The 17,352-nt window shown below is 41.9% G+C and overlaps 1 protein-coding gene and 1 long non-coding RNA gene across 13 annotated transcripts; one reads left to right on the top strand and one right to left on the bottom strand.

The window, feature by feature from the left end:
- Positions 1 to 301: 301 nt before the first annotated feature.
- Positions 302 to 16,986, bottom strand: SNORC (secondary ossification center associated regulator of chondrocyte maturation). Of its 11 annotated transcripts, XM_081191227.1 has the most exons (5): positions 11,756 to 12,935; positions 5,316 to 5,363; positions 4,478 to 4,660; positions 2,613 to 2,736; positions 302 to 1,540 (listed from the first exon to the last, which is right to left on the bottom strand). In XM_081191227.1, exons 1-4 carry the CDS (start codon positions 11,865 to 11,867, stop codon positions 2,627 to 2,629), a joined length of 453 nt encoding a protein of 150 aa, XP_081047353.1. In that variant the 5' UTR covers positions 11,868 to 12,935; the 3' UTR covers positions 302 to 1,540; positions 2,613 to 2,626. The 11 variants fall into 11 exon arrangements, with proteins under 11 accessions (XP_081047353.1, XP_081047350.1, XP_081047354.1 ...); XM_081191224.1 differs by having other exon boundaries at positions 302 to 2,736; XM_081191228.1 differs by having other exon boundaries at positions 302 to 2,736; positions 4,478 to 4,657.
- LOC308585533 lies at positions 8,145 to 11,823 on the top strand. Of its 2 annotated transcripts, none has more exons than XR_014007466.1 (3): positions 8,145 to 8,345; positions 10,142 to 10,213; positions 11,698 to 11,823. It is a non-coding gene; the product is annotated as an uncharacterized lncRNA (long non-coding RNA). The 2 variants fall into 2 exon arrangements; XR_014007467.1 differs by lacking the exon at positions 8,145 to 8,345 and adding an exon at positions 8,354 to 8,921.
- Positions 16,987 to 17,352: the final 366 nt, after the last annotated feature.

The raw sequence follows: 17,352 nt of genomic DNA, 5'->3' as shown, positions 1-17,352 counted from the left end.
CAGAATTAGGTAGCTTGGTGTATTTTTACACACAAGCATAGACCTTGGGATCGCAGGCCATTATGACACCACCAGAATGAAATGTAGGAGAGGGAGGTAATATTTTTTCTTACTATGAAAACAGAAATGGCCAAACAAGCAGCTTTCAGTACTTTGATTTCTCCAGCAGCTAGCTCTCACTTACTTCACCCTGTAGTCATAAACATGAATGTACTAACTAACCACATGCACATGCTGTCCACAGATTTAATTACATCGTATGGGAACGTGGCTTATTTTCCAAATCCGCTTCTTACATTCAGACCTTTAAAATAATATTTTATTGAAGCACAAGTGTACATATTGCAACATGACAAAACAAAGGTGGGTTAGCACATAACACATACAAATGACTGCAGCCACAAGTATTTCTAGACTAGAATGCAACATAATTACATTATAATCTTTCCAAAAGAATAAATACAATGATGGAAAAAGAATCCCTGGCACATATTTATTGACTTGAGAGATGAAAAGAAACCATGTTTTGAAGGAATCTCTTTAACTGCCCTCTCCTGCTGGTCTATTTTGATACATTAACATTTTCAGTTCTATGGATTCAGTTCTGGATTGAACATCTAGAGAAGCTTTTCCAGTATCTAGCAGCCTTCATTCTAGTCATGTAAACAGAATAGGATGATCTCCTTGTAGAGAAGCTGCTGCTAATCCTCTCAATATAATACAGGAAGAAGTACTAACTTTTGAGTCATGCAGGGTGATCTATATGTACAATGTGCAATGTATAATCCCCAAAACCTCTTTGCAGAATGTTTTAACAGCTTTACATGTCTGCGTGTTTATCAGAGAATTTCTTTCCTTGCATCACTCTTTATTAATGGATGGAGATGGATGGGGGTAAGACAACAACTCTATTCAGCTCGTTAACAAAGGGCTGTGGAATCACACCTTTAGCCCAGCCCCCTTGTTGTACTTGTTCCTTCTGGCTTCGCACATAGCAAATGTGGTGGCGCAGGCTGTACTTATGAAGGCTGAAGGCAGGGCCACACAGGAGCTTTGTACTTGACTAACAACTGAACAGGGCTCTATATATGAGCTTCAATAAAGCTGAGCTGGACTTGAGCAGCTGCTTGGTCCATCCAGGAGACCAATGATGTTCTGCCTTTTCAAATTCAATTCTGTCTGCCATTGGGCTGGTTTGTTTTTTTTAAAAAAACACACTTTATATAAACAAACATAGATAAACAATAGGCAATATATTTTGCTACCAAAAAAGCAAGAGCCATCCATGCATTTTTCCTCTTGTAACCTACAAGCCATTCCTGACAGTGTCATATAGTTCCTGAATTCTTAGCTATGCAGAAAATGAAACAGTGCCAAGCTTTTCAAAAGTCATTGTTTAGCCCCTGGCCTCTCTGATTTGCTTCATATATATTTTTTTATTTTTATTTTTAGGCAATGCCTGCTTGCCAAACATAACCATACCATTTATTCAGGTGAAAACCCTCACTGGTTTTCCATGGACATCCAACAGCTTACCTGTCTGCCATCATAAAAAACAAACAAACACAGTAATTTGCTTTGTTGTTAAATTTTTTTGCTAAGGTTGATCTAGTTGAGGCAACATGTTCCTCAGTCACCCCTGTGCTACATATTTGTATCTAAGTAAGCAGAGGTGCCTGCTTAACCCAAACAGGAGTCAATGCAGGTGGCTTTTTAATCTCGCTTCCCCCACCTCCCTCAAATATTATATCCAGGTCATACTAATAAGGCTTGTTGGTGGCATGAGCCATTAAATGAAAGCCAGAGCAAATAGGGTACAGTGGACGCTCGCGTTGCGAATGTGATCCATTTGCAACCCACAGCACTGCATCTGAGCACGCGCGGGTCGCAATTTGGCATTTCTGCACATGTGCAAAGTGCGATTTAGCACATCTGCGCACGTGCGAGCATCGAAACCTGGAAGTAACCTGTTCCGGTACTTCTGGGTTCGGCGCAGTGTGCAACCCGAAAATGCACAACCTGAAGCGTCTGTAACCCGAGGTATGACTGTATTTAAAACAGAACAAAACAAAAACAAAACATAAGACCAGGCATTCCACAAATAAATAAAATATACCATGCGCCCACCCCCAGCTACTGCTACAGAAGCTAAAAGTCAATAATCTGATTACAGTTTTATTCTAGCTGTAGCAAGAGCTTGGAAAGATGCATTCGAGCACACGTGCCAAGTTAATGTGACTTTTAAAACAATGCACACAATTTATCGCATTTGGATTAGTGGCACAAATACATACATACATACATACATACATACATATATATATATATATATATGTCAAGAAACTCTGACTTCATGGCAGCTTCTCAATTTGTGTACACATGTCCCTCAGTCCCCACTCTAAATCCCACTTGTGCCATCACTAAATGTTTTAAAAGTATTTGTGTTAGAAAAGGGTTTCTGATCCCAGGAGGTTAAAAAACAGGCTATATATCCTATAACATTTGGAAAACGCAGGTGCTAGAGGAACTTGTTTTTTTCCTTTTCACAGACAGAAAGCAATAACTGCAGAAGAAGGAAAGGGCTCAGACAGGTGTATATTAGGAAAAAGGACCTTTTTTATTGATTTCAGGAAGCAGAAAACTTTCGCAGGGTGATGACGATCAGGGCCACAATCACAGATGTGCCCAGCAGAGCAGCGATCACTATGGCACCAATGGCTCCAGGACCCAGAGACCCTGCAGGTGACAAAGAGGAGGGGAGGGGAAGCAGACAGGTTGAGGAGAACAGAAAAGTGCCTCTGAAAAACATGTGCAGGAAATACACAGTCTTTCCCACCATACATCTTTGCTAACAAGTACAGCACCAGGAAAACAACACTGGATTGTACTGGATCATTCTCTTAAGTAATGACGTGTTTAAAGCCCATGTGCCAGATCCCCTAAGCCAGTGGTTAGCGGGTGGGCCAATCTAGGTCAGAGGATAAGGGGCCATATATGGCTCTTCCCCCTTCTTGACGCATTTGCTGACATCATGCATACTCTTAGTTGCTGGTTGAGGGAGAAAGTCTGAGACTAGAATGCTGCACTGACATTCCTTGGGGAATAGCTGCACAGGGAAGGTAAAGAAATGGCTCTGTTGTGTCATTCTTTACATCTACAGAAGAAACAGATTTGATTTTGGTTGCAAGCAGGAGTAAACAATGATCTCTAATTATACCAGGAGTTTTAAGAATTTAAGGCAGATATGCAGCAGATCACTGTGGTTGTATGTGTTTTGTTCTCTCTATTTATCAAGGATCTTACATGATTTATTCAGAAAAATCCAAAATCCTAAGTCAGGTGGGTGGGTGGGTTATTGCTTTCTTTTGTCAATGTTCTGGCTTTTATCGTGCATTTTTTGTTTTATCCTGTAATTTTTCTGCTGTGAATCGCCCCAAGATCTTTGGATGAAGGGCAGTATACAAATTTAATAAATAATAATAAATAAAAGTAGTGTCAACTTTAGATTGCTTGTTTCCTTATGCTATAGTTAACACAAACCACAGTTTGGCTGGGTTTAGATATAGTGAATAACTGTGGGTCATTTAAAGTGGCAGAGCCAGAGGAAGTGAAGGAAGAACACGAGACTGAGATTTTTGCACATGAAGGATAAATTATGATCTAGCATTAAGAGTGAATGCAGCCATTATCCAGCACAAGGAGTGCCAACTTGGCACCCCATGTTCTTAGGACATCTCTTGGGCTTGCCAGTCAGAAGGTTGGCAGTTCGAATCTGCGCAATGGGATGTTAGAAAAGTTCCTTCACTGACTTGGGGTGAGCTCCCGTTGCTCTGTCCCAGTTGCTCTGCCCCAGCTTCTGACCACCTAGCAGTTCAAAAGAATGCCAGTGCAAGTAGATAAATAGGTATTGCTGCAGCGGGAAGTGTTTTCATGCACTCTGGCACTCGTCACAGTCCTCCATGCGCCAGTAGTGTTTCAGACACACTGGCCACATGACCAGGCGTTTGTCTGTGGTCATGCCAAGGGAGCTGGCGTTTGTCTGTGGATAAACACTGGTCTAGTTCCCTTGGTCTGAAAAGCGAGATGAATGCCACACCCCATAGTCACCTTTGACTGGACTTAACCGTCCGGGGTCCTTTACCTTTTTATCATTGGAGCAGAAAGTGAGTTTCTTAAATGCCAAAGGAATGGTATTGTTTATGGTGCATCAGTAAAATGGAAATCTGTTTCTTTTGTATTTCTGCTTTACAGAACAATGCAAAACTGTTAGTGGTGGTGGTTGTTTTAGTCATCCACTGCAATATTTCATGAGACATTTTACTACTCTTCCAAAATAGTGTTAAATTTTGTTGCATTAGAAGGAAATGATGGTTTCCAGTACAGCCATCCCAACATAGCAAATTTTTGTGACCTCACACAGTGCCACCCTCCCGCCCAAAGTCGTGTTGTTTAGCACCCCATCTCCAATAACATGTACCGTTCCCATTATCCAGTTGGTGCAGATGGGTTGTGTCCTCTGGTTCATAATCAGAAGTGTATGGTGGGAATCCTGCAGAGTCGGAGAAGCGGGCTGTGGTGGTGGTTTCTGCGGGCCCTCCGCCCGATGGCAGCTCTGGTGGGTCATTCCATAGCGTTGGGAGAGGTCCTTGGGGGTATTCTGCTAGAGCAACACACACAAAAGCCCAGTTAATCTTTTCAAACTATCTGGACCACAGCCTCTTAAATTCTGGCACTAGAGATTCAACAGGAACCCTGTTTCAAATTTTGAACACCAGCTGTAAGCTTTTCTATTCCATTAGACTTATGCAGGCTTTATCTTTCCATAATAGTCAATTTCTGATTTTAACTATTTAATATGGATTTATGCACAATTAGTGTAAAAAAAAAACCCCTTTGATTTTTTTAATGATTAGTGGTATATAATTAGGTTTGTAAAATAAATAAATTAATTAACACTGGGATGCTGAAAGGCTCATTAAGGCTTCCTGCTTCCCTAGGCAATAACAAGTACATCTTAATAAGTGGTAGCAAAAGAATGGGTTGCATTGCCCTCTGCTGGATAAAGTCATCAGAGCTGTTCAGTTCTCCCTTGGTTCTGAGCCTGCAACCTCCAGCCACACCTAATGGTGCTTTGAAATATTCATTCTAAACTTTACATCATCTCTGCCCATCTTCTTTCTGTTTGCTCTGTTGACAGTTTGACCAAAATTGGCCCCACAAGGCTTGCCATTTGGGCACAGTCAGTTACGGCAGTTCATGTGGTTTCATGCTCTACCTTTCAGTTACAAAAATACGTATTAGCATGAGAATCTTACCCATACATGTTGTGGGGGGAACCTTGTTGTACTTGTGTTTGCTTTTTGCTTAAGTGGAAAAATGGAGAAATAAGCATGGCAAAGATGAAGAGGGGAGTACACAGTATTCATATACTTTAAAAATTCAAACCATCTTTTTAAGGGATAAAAGGAACCCCAAGTGGTCCATATAATGGTCACTAGAAACTCTTAAGAACCATAAACCTAAAACCTTTTCTACCATGACATATCATGCTTTGCCCACAAACAGTTTTTAAAAGCTAGGAAAAATAAGGCTGCAATAAACAGGAAATAAGGAAATATGATTGGATAGAAAAGGGTACAGCTTCAGGTAGTTGTGTTGTGTTGTTTAGGCTCAACTGCTCAATGTCTTGCATGAGTCCTTGGAAATCTAGATGGAACTGGAGGGCTTGAAATACACCTTTGATTGGTGGCAAATGTGTTTTTCCACAGGGAGGGGGTATATTTGTCACAACTTTTTTCACTGCAAATGACTTGAGAAACTGGGCCCAGTCTTTCCATGCAAGGCCTATTTGCAATCTAGAGCCTGCTCTGATCACCTTAGCTTCTCAAGTTTAGATGATACAATACAACCAATTCTTCTTTTGATTTTTGCTCTTGGAGGCTTCTGCCTGCTGAAGAATTTACAGATTGAAAAAAGCTTGCAAATATTTTAAACATCTGGTGAGTCCAAGGAGAGGCCAAGCACTGAGCACAGTTGCAGGATTAATGGAGCCTTTGCGTTGTTGGCAATCTTCTCCCTGCCCACAATGTTAGCTTCTCACTCCCCCGGCAGACTTTCCCTGCCAGGACTTTCACAGGCAGGACACACAGCCCTGGAACTAGGATAGACAGGAACCCAGACCCTCCCCTGACGGTGCCCCTCAGATGCCTTCTCAGGTGAGATTCCAAGAAAACTACATTTTCTTTGATGTTGCCATTCATGTCCTGTTTTCCCCCCCTAAGCGGGCTCTGGAGGAACTCAAAAGGCCCTTTCTGTTTATATGTGGCTGGACCCAGAAGGCAGCGATCAATGCTCATTTTGTCTGAGCAGGACGAGGCAGAGGCCCCAGCAAGAACTGGAGACATTCTGCAGGGCTCTGTCAAAACCACTGGAAATGTCACACCAAACTGAAAATGTGGAGCAAAACATTCAAAGCTATCTAATCGCATAAGATGATCCCCAGGCCTGAGGGGAAATATAGCTGAGGGCCAAAGGTTTCAGTAGCTTGCTTGCCAGTAGACAAAGAATGTACAGAAGTTTTGTTTTTAAAAAATGAGACAAAAATGCACAACGCTGTATAAGAAAAGTGGGATCAGGGTAAATTTCACTTCAGGCTAGTGGATAAAAAGACTTATCAGTGGTAGGACCAGTGCTATTTTTCCAGAAAAAGAGGTGCCAAAGCTCACCATTAACTTGTCCTTTATTCTCTTAGAATGGCAATGGCGCCCACCTGAGCTCCGGCTGAAAAAACAGCCCTGGGTAGGACAGTCAGTCTTCACATGTGGAAAAGCTTCAGTCCACAGCTTTGCTTCTTGAAGACTCTCAAGTAGAGAGCTAACCGGTCAGGGCTGATAGCATAGGCTTGCATGAATTGCTGCCTTAGTGATCCTCATAAAGGGGTCATTTAGTCTGCCAACAGGACAGTCCGATTTGGTGCACCACATAGTCAATAAGTGTGAATTATACCAGTGGCATTTGGATCGTGCTGAAATTCCATCTCTAACCTACCTTGATTAGTAGGGAAAAACCTGCACACCACCGAGTATAAATAAAGCTGTGGTCTGCAACTGGCCAAACTGACAGCTACGAGTTGGCCTGCAAACTAATGCTGGACCCTTCTAGGCTGTGCCTCACACCTTAATGAAGAAACTACTGTGCACAGAGGAGACAAAAATCACAACACATGTTGTCTCGTGGATAAAGTTTCTTCACAGTTCCCCTCACAAACAAGTATTAAGGTTACTGAAGCCATGTGTTGTGCAGCATCTGTAATAACGCTACACTGAGGTGAGGAAACTGTGGTCCAAGGAGCGCATGCAGCTCTCGGTCTCATTTTGTGCGTCCCTCAGCCTAGTTCCAAAGCCCCACCCACTTTGGCTCGGCCCACATCACCTATGACAGTGGTGGCGAACCTTTTAGAGACTGAGTGCCCAAACTGCAAACCAAAACCGACTTATTTATTGCAAAGTGCCCTGCGTTTTTGAGGGAAAACACTGCGATTCTCGCCATCTTTAAAGCCCTATATGGCCTAGGACCCTCCTACCTATGAGACCGCCTCTACTGCTATGTCCCACAGAGGACCTTACGGTCTTCAAACAAAAACATCTTGGAGGTCCTGGGCCACAGAGAGGTTAGGCTGGCCTCAACTAGAGCCAGGGCTTTTTCGGCCGTGGCCCCGATCTGGCGGAACGCTTTGTCACAAGAGACTAGGGCCCTGCGGGACTTGACATCTTTCCGCAGGGCCTGCAAGACAGAGCTGTTCCACCAGGCCTTTGGCCAAGGCACAGTCTGACCCCCTCCTTCAGTAATCCTCATAGAACTCTAGCCCAATGGTTGCCATTAATTTGACTCTGAATTGATTTTAGAATGAATTGGTTTTAGAATGTATTTCGATTAATTGATTGTGATTTTATGTAAACTGTGTTATTTTTACTATTGTTATTTTGTGTTATTTTTACTCAGCCACTCTGAGCCTGGCTTCAGCAGGGGAGGGCGAGATATAAATTATTAATTATTATTATTATTATTATTATTATTATTATTATTATTATTATTATCTCCCTCCCTCTTCCCACCTCCTGCCGGGCGCTCCCTGGCTAGCTCACTCTTGGGCTGCTGCAAGGAGGACGGAGCAGCCCTGAGGCCAGGTGAGCAGCAGTGGCCAGCAGGAGAGGGAGAGCCCCCACCCCAGCCAGCCAGCCCAACAGCCGCGGCTGCCTGCCTATATGCCCGCTCCCCGCCAGCGATCCCAGCGTGGTCTTCCCCATCTTCCTCCCTCTCTCCGGCAACGTCACCGCGGCAAAGGGGTGAGGCTGGGTTGTGCCAGGCACACAGGGAGGCGGCGGGCGCAAGTGCCCTCCTAGCCCAGGCAGGTCGGGCCCACAGCAGGCAAAGGGCCTGCGGAGGATTGGAGCAGGGGGGGTTACGGCATAAAGGAATGGGCGAGGCCTGGCTTGGAGGGGGGAGCTGGGAACTACCACGCAGCACTGAAAAAAGTGCAGAAAAAAAGCACGAGGGTCAAATAATGATAGCTGTTATGCCCAATCAGAAACAGCCACTGCCGCAGCCAATTGAAAAACAGACCAATCGTTTGTATCATATGTGATGGGAATGTAGAGAAGTTAAAAAATTTTGGGAGATGATATATAACGAATTGAAAAAAATGTTTAAAATGACATTTGTAAAGAAGCCAGAAGTGTTTTTGTTAGGGATTTTAGGACGAGACCTGCCAAGAAAAACAAAGAATTTATTTATGTATGCAACAACAGCGGCAAGAGTCTTGTTAGCACAAGGATGGAAGAATGAGGAAATCCCAACGAAAGAACAATGGCAAGAAAAACTAATGAGTTATGCGGAGTTGGCAAAGTTGACATATAAATTACGTGAGAAGAACAATTGTGACTTTAAGGAAGAATGGGAACTTTTTGCAAACTATCTAAAAAAAAAACAAAATGATTTGGACTCCTTGTCAGGTTTTGAATAAACAGCCACAAACTTATTAGTAGAATATATGATAGATAAGGCAATGGTATGCACAATTTTTAACATGCAGAGAATAATATGTACAAACAAATCAGAGAGGGGAGCTGAGGGAAGTCCTTAGGGGGTGGGAGAGGGAGGGAAGGGGGGAATAAAAAAGGGGGGAGAGAAATATAATTGGTTATTGTGACTGATAATTTGTTTGGCTAAAATTGTTTAATAAAAATATTTTTTTAAAAAAAGAAAGAAAAACAGACCAATTGCCGAACACAATCGCCGGCCAGCAGAAAAAATAAAAAAAGTTTCGGGTTTAAGCAGTGGATGCACGCAGTAGCGTGGGGAGGACCGGGAGCACAAATGGGAAAAAACCAACAAAATAACAGTGCAGATGGGCCGATGGTGTGCGGTGCCAGCAGTGAGGGCTCCGCGTGCCCTGTCTGGCACGCATGTCATAGGTTCGCCACCACTGACCTATGACTTCAAGCACTTTGGCACTGCCAAGCAGTCTAAATCTGATTACCTCAAGGATGCAGCCCCCGGGGGGAGGGGAGGTTCCCTTCCCTGCGCCTTAGGCAATAGTCCTCCAGTTAGTTAACAAAACTAAATCCTACCACAAATGATGTAAAATGCCTGTTAACTTGGTTCTTAAAGTGAGCAATATACAGTACTCACATTTGGAAAGGTGCCATTTTTGACAACCTTGTGAAGGATCGCTTTACCTCACATGTGTCCGATTGACTGCTTTGATCTGTGGAACTGCCACTTTTGCCAGTGCCACATGATGTTTGTTCTGCACTTGCAAGGAATTAGGCCTTCAGTGTGGCAGCCCCTGCACTCTGAAACTCATGATCTGTTAATATTAGGCAGGTGTCTTCACTGTAACGCTTTCAGTGCCTGCTAAAAACTTTTTTGTTCAAGCAAATCTACCCAGGTGTGTATTGTTTACATGGCATTTTATCTTATGCTTTTTTTTAAATGCTGATTTTATGTTTTGAAAATTCTTAGATCAGTTTGTTTTAAACATCTGATTTTATCTGTATTTTTAATGTGTATTTTATATTGTTTTATGTAACCTGCTTAAAGGTTTTGATGATTAAATCCTGTTAACACCTATGTTTTTCAGATTCTGCCATAGGTTGGGGATGAGTTCTCATTGCCAAGGAAAGACATCCAAGCTAGGTTTTTCTTAAGTAGGGTATTTGCTTGAAATATTTTCTCTGCTTTATTAGAAAACTTTTGTAAAAATCATTTTACATAGCTTCTCTCTATGTTGTATATTATCTCACTGTGCTGTATAGAACATAACATTCACTTTATGGATGTTCCTAGCAATATGTTTCCTTCAATCCCAGTCATGACATGATTTGCCTTATATTTACTTGCCCCATGACTAATATATTGGCATAATTTTTGGTCATGAAGATTCATATTCTTTAATACACAGTATCAAACAGATACTGATTAAGCAATCAAACAGACCTAGCTTTTTCTTCAAGGCTCCTGCTATCAGTTTCATTCAAGATAAACTTTAACTCACTCAGGAGCAACAGGTTGGAGCTGAAGCCTCAAGTGCCTTGGCTAAAAAATCTCCACCCAAAGCAAGCAACAGCTGGTTTCAGGCAAACCAGTAGCATAAAGATCCTTGCCAGGCCACTGCTGCAGTTACCCGGAGGTACCTCAGCCTAAGTTTCTCGCCTTTCCTTCCAAAGGAGCCCATGGAGGCAAAAAAGAACTGATAAAACCATTGCAATGCAGGTGTAGACTGTACTGTTGAAGAGACGGTACCTGTCTAATATTTAAGAAGGAATTCCAAAAGGTAACACTTAAGGCCTGATTCTTTACATTGTGTGGGGCAGATCTGCTAAGATGGTATCTGCAGGAGGCCCTCAGTTGCAGAATTCAGTGTTTGATTGGGTATATAAGAGGCGTAATGATCTTTCATTAACCCTAGTCCCAAGCTTCATACAACAAAACCAGAACCTTGAATTTAGCCTGGTTGGCAGCCAAAGGCCAATGAAGAACCTGAGGTAAAACCTATTACTGACAAAATGTCCTTCCCTTCAGAATAAACAGCCATAGTCTGAGGTTGGGGGCTTGAGATATTCATAATCCTCTCCAAAATTGTCAGAGTGTTTCATTCAATAAAAATTATACCCACTTGCACAGGAAGTAGCAATCTGACTCCTCCCTTTGAGTGATCTGCCCAGTTTGCTAAAGTACTGATATCCTGCTTGCATCCCTCCACTGCATGCTCTAATGACCAAAGGAGGGGAAAGCAGCTGGAATTATAGCAATAGTTTTGCTCAAATTTGTAATGGTTGTACATTGATTTTCCTGGATTGAAAACAAATTGGTCAGCAAATTGATTGTTAGGAGACATTTACACCTCTCAGAGCTACAATTCCCAGAGTTCCCTGGGAAGAGGGGTTATTGTTAAATCACTCTGCAAATTGTAACTCTGTGAAGGAACGAGGGGCCTCCTAACAACATTCAGCACCTTTTAAAAGCTACAGCTCCCAGAATCCTTTGGGGGGAAGCCATGACTGTTTAAAGTGGTATCATAGTGCTTTAAATGTATGCTGTGGATGTGGCCTTTAATTTGTAGGCTTTCAAATGTAACAATGCTTAAATCACAGTGCTGTGAAAAATTTTGACTTGTGATTTCTCCTATAGATCAAGCAGGCTGCTGTTCAAAGCCCAAGGCCAGGCCTGTTTCCCATCTTCATCAGTTGACAACCTTTTCCAATTTGAATGCTGTGAATATAATTTTCCTTCAGCCAAAGTGCTACTACTAAGAGACAACTGCAACAACGGATGGTCTGCTTGCAGTTGAGGCAGCATGTTAACATCAGCTCTCTGATCTTAAAACAACCAATCTCTTCTCTCTACCATCCCCTCCCCTTGCCCTGTGCTATGCAAAGTGTTGTGATTGGAATTTATAAGCACAGGATAGGAACATCGACTTGGCGTCTAAAGTCTGAAAAAATATGTTTTTGTTAAAAATGGCCAAAGCCCACCAAAATATGACATTTCCAACTCAAATTGCACCCAGGAAGAAATTATTTCCCACATAATTTAAAAGTAACAGAGTGGTTGGGATAAGCAAGAACCCTCTCTCTCTCAAAGACTTCCTGATCAACAGGGATTGGTGTTTAATTAGAGTTGTTATAATCTCCCTTTAATTTGAAACTTGTCACAGGCCTCGAACACTGATCTAAGTTAATGTAGCTTGTCAAAGAAACTTAAACTGGGATGACAATTTAATAATGCTGGCAAAGAGATCGTGCTTGGAACAAAGTGCTAAAAGGTCCAGGTTATGTAATATATACTCTGCTGAGAAAACACCACAGTAGTCCCCATAGTATCAGTTTCAAACCAATCATGGTACAAGTACCATCCTCTGAAAATGAGGATGCCTCTGAACAAACTGACATATTTTAGTCAAAAACAAGGGGGTGCTGCAACATGCCAATGAATCATTTATTCCATCTTGACACATGAACAAAGGCAAAAATAAAATGCCTGAGAACACATGCTTAGAGAACTACTGTGGCTCAGAGATAGTTTATTTTCACCTCACTTCTTTCTCTGGATTAGTTATAGGCTACTTTTTAAAAATGAGGATCACTTTGCAGCAGCTCCTCTGGAGAAACTTACTCCTCTTCCAAAGCACATCCTATCTCCATAGCCACTAGTCCACCATCCATTTGTACTGGGATGAGTGAAAAAGGCAGCATGATTATTTTAACTGGGGCATTAGCAGACGCTATGACAGTGCAGAGTTGTCTCAGGCCATCTTGTCCCTGCTCTCACAAACATTAACGTTCCAGAAAGCTTGAAACCAATCTCCACTGCTGTCTTGCAAGTGGCCTGATTTAAACATGACCCATATGCAGAGTTCAGATCATCAGTGTTAGCTTTGGTTCAAATCAAGAGACAGAAGCCTCCATCTGCAACAGAAAAACTGGTTGATTCTATGCTGTGCATATATGAAGAAACATCTGCATGGCCTCCTGATTCCATCACTTTCATGTAGGTTTGCAGGAAAATTGAGGGGTTTTGACTGTTCTCTCCACATGGATAGTTGTGAGGTGAAGGTGGTCAGGGACTAATCCCTTGGGTTGGTTCTCAGCTACTAAAGATTTAAAACATCAGTAGTACTTGGGGGCTGAGATCAGTATCTCCCTGCTCACTTTGGAGGTTTCTGTTGTGGAAAGCCAGAGGCGCCGGCACAGAAAAGCAGGGACCCAGAAGTGCTCTCAGAGACCAAGAGTGGGCTGTACGGACTCAGGTAGCCCCAGTGGGCATGTGGCCAGTGTGTGGATGAAAGAAGCCCTTCTTCAGAGGCACAAAGGGAAGTCTGTGATGGTACAAGCTCAAGCATGGGTCTACACAAAGCACCATGGTTGCTCTGGATGTTAAATAAACTTGTTTACAAAAAAAAAAGGCCGGGGCTATGTATATAGCTAAGCACACAAGGGGACTGGCTGTACCCCTTTCATCATTTTGTTGGGACACATGGCAAGGAGGCAAATTTAAAAACAACCTCCAAAAGGCACAATGGGAATAAAAATGAATCCTCTTTCACAAGGTGTGATATCCAACACATATGTCACTTTTAGAAAAGTTACAACCATATTATAGTATGTTCATTCACTGCCATTTTCATAAACTGAACTGGGCTGGGCTCCTCCACTTTCAGAGGCCATTGGAACCAACTGCCTTATGAAAAGGAGAATGTTGGGTTGGAAAGCTGTTTTTTTTTTGAGGTCCACAAAGACCTGTTGCAGAACTGTGAGCAGCCAACAGCAGCAAGCCCGTATGTTCTTGCCTTGTAACCAAGATCTAGTGCCCAAGTTTGCTTCCCCCTCCCCAATCCTTTTTCCTTTTGTGTCACATATTTTTAAATTGCAAGCCTTGGGGCAGAGACTGGCTTTTTTTTGTACCCTAAAAAGAGCGAGGTAAAAATGCTTTACAATTTTAAGTAATAAATATTATATGTTGACCTTCTAAGTCACCCTGAAAGTTGTTTAGCTTTTTAAGGGCAGGATAAAAATGATTAAAGTAAATTATCAAAGTAAATAAATAATGGAATTTTATCTGGGTTTCACTCATTACCTTTTTAAATGCTATTTATGTTCTAAGGCAGTTCTAAGGTAATAGGGAAATCTAAACAGTCCAATGCATTAATTGCCCTGAGATCTTTTGATGACGGGTGGGTTATTTATTTATTTCGCAAACTTATAAGGAAGAAGTTTCATCCTGCATAAAAGAAAAAAGGGGCAAGTTCCTAAATGCCTGCTCATTACATCACAAATGCAATATTCAAATGATGAATGACTGAGCAATCACAGATAAAATACAACAGAGAAATTCATTATCTCCTCCAGTACAAAGCACTTCCAACGGTCAGCTCATACATAGAGCTGTGAGTCAAGTGTTGAAAAATGCGGGGATAAGACATCAAGGGATGTACCAACAATATGGAGAGAGAGAGAGAACACAAAGATGATTGTGTAAAGAAAAGTTATGAGATTGCCTGTGTTGAAAGGCTCATTGCTGGATACAGAGCTAAACCAAGAAATAAATTGCACTTTAAAGAGAAATGAAAATGCTAAAATCAATAGCAAGTCGCTTGGTCAACACTTCCAAATATTATCAGTACTGTGGAGACAAAGAAGTGCAATGTGGCAGCATCAAACAATGTTGTTGCAACCATTCTGCCAAGTTCCAATAAGGAAAACCAATGCAAATAAAATACTGCAACACACTGTAGAGAAAATTATTAACAGATTTATCATGTATGGGATTCTTCTACTATCTATGAAAGCCAGGACTCACATTTTATGGTAAAAATATAATACCCTTTTTGGTCTCGTAAAAAGATGACTTTTTCTGCTGCTTCTGGAAGCGAAGAGTCCTCACACATTAAAACAATATATTTTATTGTATGAAGGGGTACAGATGAAGTTCCTAAAGAGGCAATGTTGTTTGTGCCAAGTCAAAGATGGGGATATCATCTCATCTTCCCTGCTGTTAGCAAAATATATGTTGGCTCCTTTGATGCAACCTACCGAAGACAAAGCATTGCCACTAATGCTCATGGTCAGGAATTAAGCAGCTTCGAAGCTCCAGTACTGTCAACCCAAATGCAACGAAGATAGGATGAACATATTGATAATGGCTTTTCATTCTGGCTTTGGAAACTCCATTACCATTTATATCTGTAAATGAAACACCACAAGCTTCTAACAAGCCCTGTGTAGCTTTTGTATGGCTTGTGTGTTCCATGTCTGTCTAAAATGTACAGTGAAGGTCAAGAAGTTTTCTGCCCCTTCACTGGGCAAAGAACTTTCAAAGTTTGTAATGAGCAAGCTAATGGTGGAATCCTAGGCATACATGTCTATTTAGAAGTAAGTCCTATTCAATGGAACTTCCTTCCAGGTAAGGGATATAAGATTGTAGCCTATGAGCCTTGAAACAACATTAGCAGCAGCAACAAAAAAAACCCTTAATAGAAAGGATGCATGGACCCTAGTTCAGTGGTAGCTGCTTTTGACTCAAGAGGTCCAATTTCTGGCACAATCCAGTTAAAGGATCCCAGGTACATTATTTTCCCACATATGGCTCTGTTCTGCTCCAGGGGTAACCAATCTGGAGACTTCCAGATATTGTTGGACCACGGCTCCCATCACCGGCAGCCAGCAAGGCCAATGGTCAGATAAGACAGGAATTGTAATCAAAAGCATCTTTAGGGCCACAAGTTAGCCACCCCTGTTTTATTCAGTTGTCACACGAACAGACTGCCCAGTCCAAGAATGTTTTTTAAAAGGGATTGGGGAATTGCAGTTAGGTTATTTTTAAGCTTACACTTTTAAAATCACATTTTGCATAAATGTTTTTCTGACACTGAATTCCATTGGTATTCTCAGCATTGAACAAATAGGCACACGTGGATCTTTCCAAAGGGAACACACTGATTAGGACTTGTGTACACACACTATGTGTTTCATAATTAGAATTTTGAACTGATGACTCAAAATCAGCACAAAGAAAAATGATGCCCTACAATTTATGTATGATGCAAGTGATGCATCTTGTATATATGCATTTTGTAATGTTTGCCTACTTCACGTAATTTCTTCTACGAATCAAGGATAGGGGGAAAGACTTGGAAAAGACACTAAAACCTGTCCTCTGGACCACTGAATCTCTTATTCTGCCACTTGTGTAGAGATTTAGCCAGTGCAGTATTGCCATACTTTTATTTTTACAGACAGGACTAAAAACTTCCTTTTTTAAAAAAAATAGTAATTCTCATGTTGCTGAATTATATAGACACAATACCAAATTCCACATTTGTATGGTGCCAGCACAAGAGATACAGTCCTAAAAATGCTAATTCAAGCCTAAGTTTGCTGCTGACAACTCTTCAAGGTTTTAGGGCACCAATGTTTTTCCAGGTGCACACAAACTCACTGAAACCTGCTCCTCAGTCCATAAAATGCTACCCATAGCCTCTCTGTTTTGCCTAGATTTTAGATACTTCTCTTACACAGCACTAGCAATCAATACTCCGATTGAATTCCACTTTGTTTGACTGGAGAAGGAACACAAGATGCTTGGGAGAGGTGAGGGAACAAGTAAAGAGGTCAGGGCTGCAATGGTAGTTTGGAAAGAAATCCAACTTACCTGTTTCCACAAAAGGGACCAGAACTCCAGACAGTGTCAGCAGGATGAGACGAAGGACCTTGGTGTGGGGCATTGCCTCCTTCGGGAATGCTCAGACTCTCTGAAGCCTTTAATGAGGAAGCAACTTTTCCTGGAGCTAATGAAAACCTTGTCCAATTAGCTCTCAAGCCTTTTCACATGTGTGTACGACAGAGAATTGCAAATACTCTGCAGAGGCTCAGCTCATTCACACACAGAGATTCAGACAGACCTACCTCTTCATGCCAGAAGGCAGCTCCACCCATGTTGTCTTCCACCCCCCACCCCACCCCAAATTCTACCGTTGGTCCTTGGAAACCAACCCTCCCCACCAGAGCAAAGCCCACACCCTCTGGCAGTTAGCTGCAAAACCCAAAAGGCGCCAAGGACTGCACCGGGTTTCTAACAACTGGCGTACACATCTAACATCACCATATGTTAAGGACAGTGGTGAATAACAGCATTCATTAAAATTCTAAACCCGAAGCAGACACATATTTGGATAAGCTGTAGCATACATCCTGCAAGTATTCAGCCCAACATTTAACTGGGGGATAATGATGACCACAAAACCTTTTGGGTTATCGGAAGTGTCCAACTGAACACTAACACACTCTCAAGGCA

The sequence above is a fragment of the Podarcis bocagei genome (assembly GCF_964188305.1).
Source record: "Podarcis bocagei genome assembly, chromosome: 4".
NCBI classification, from domain to species: Eukaryota; Metazoa; Chordata; class Lepidosauria; order Squamata; family Lacertidae; genus Podarcis; species Podarcis bocagei.
The sequence above is the reverse complement of the archived record's forward strand: the minus strand, read 5'-3'. Positions and strand labels throughout refer to the sequence as shown.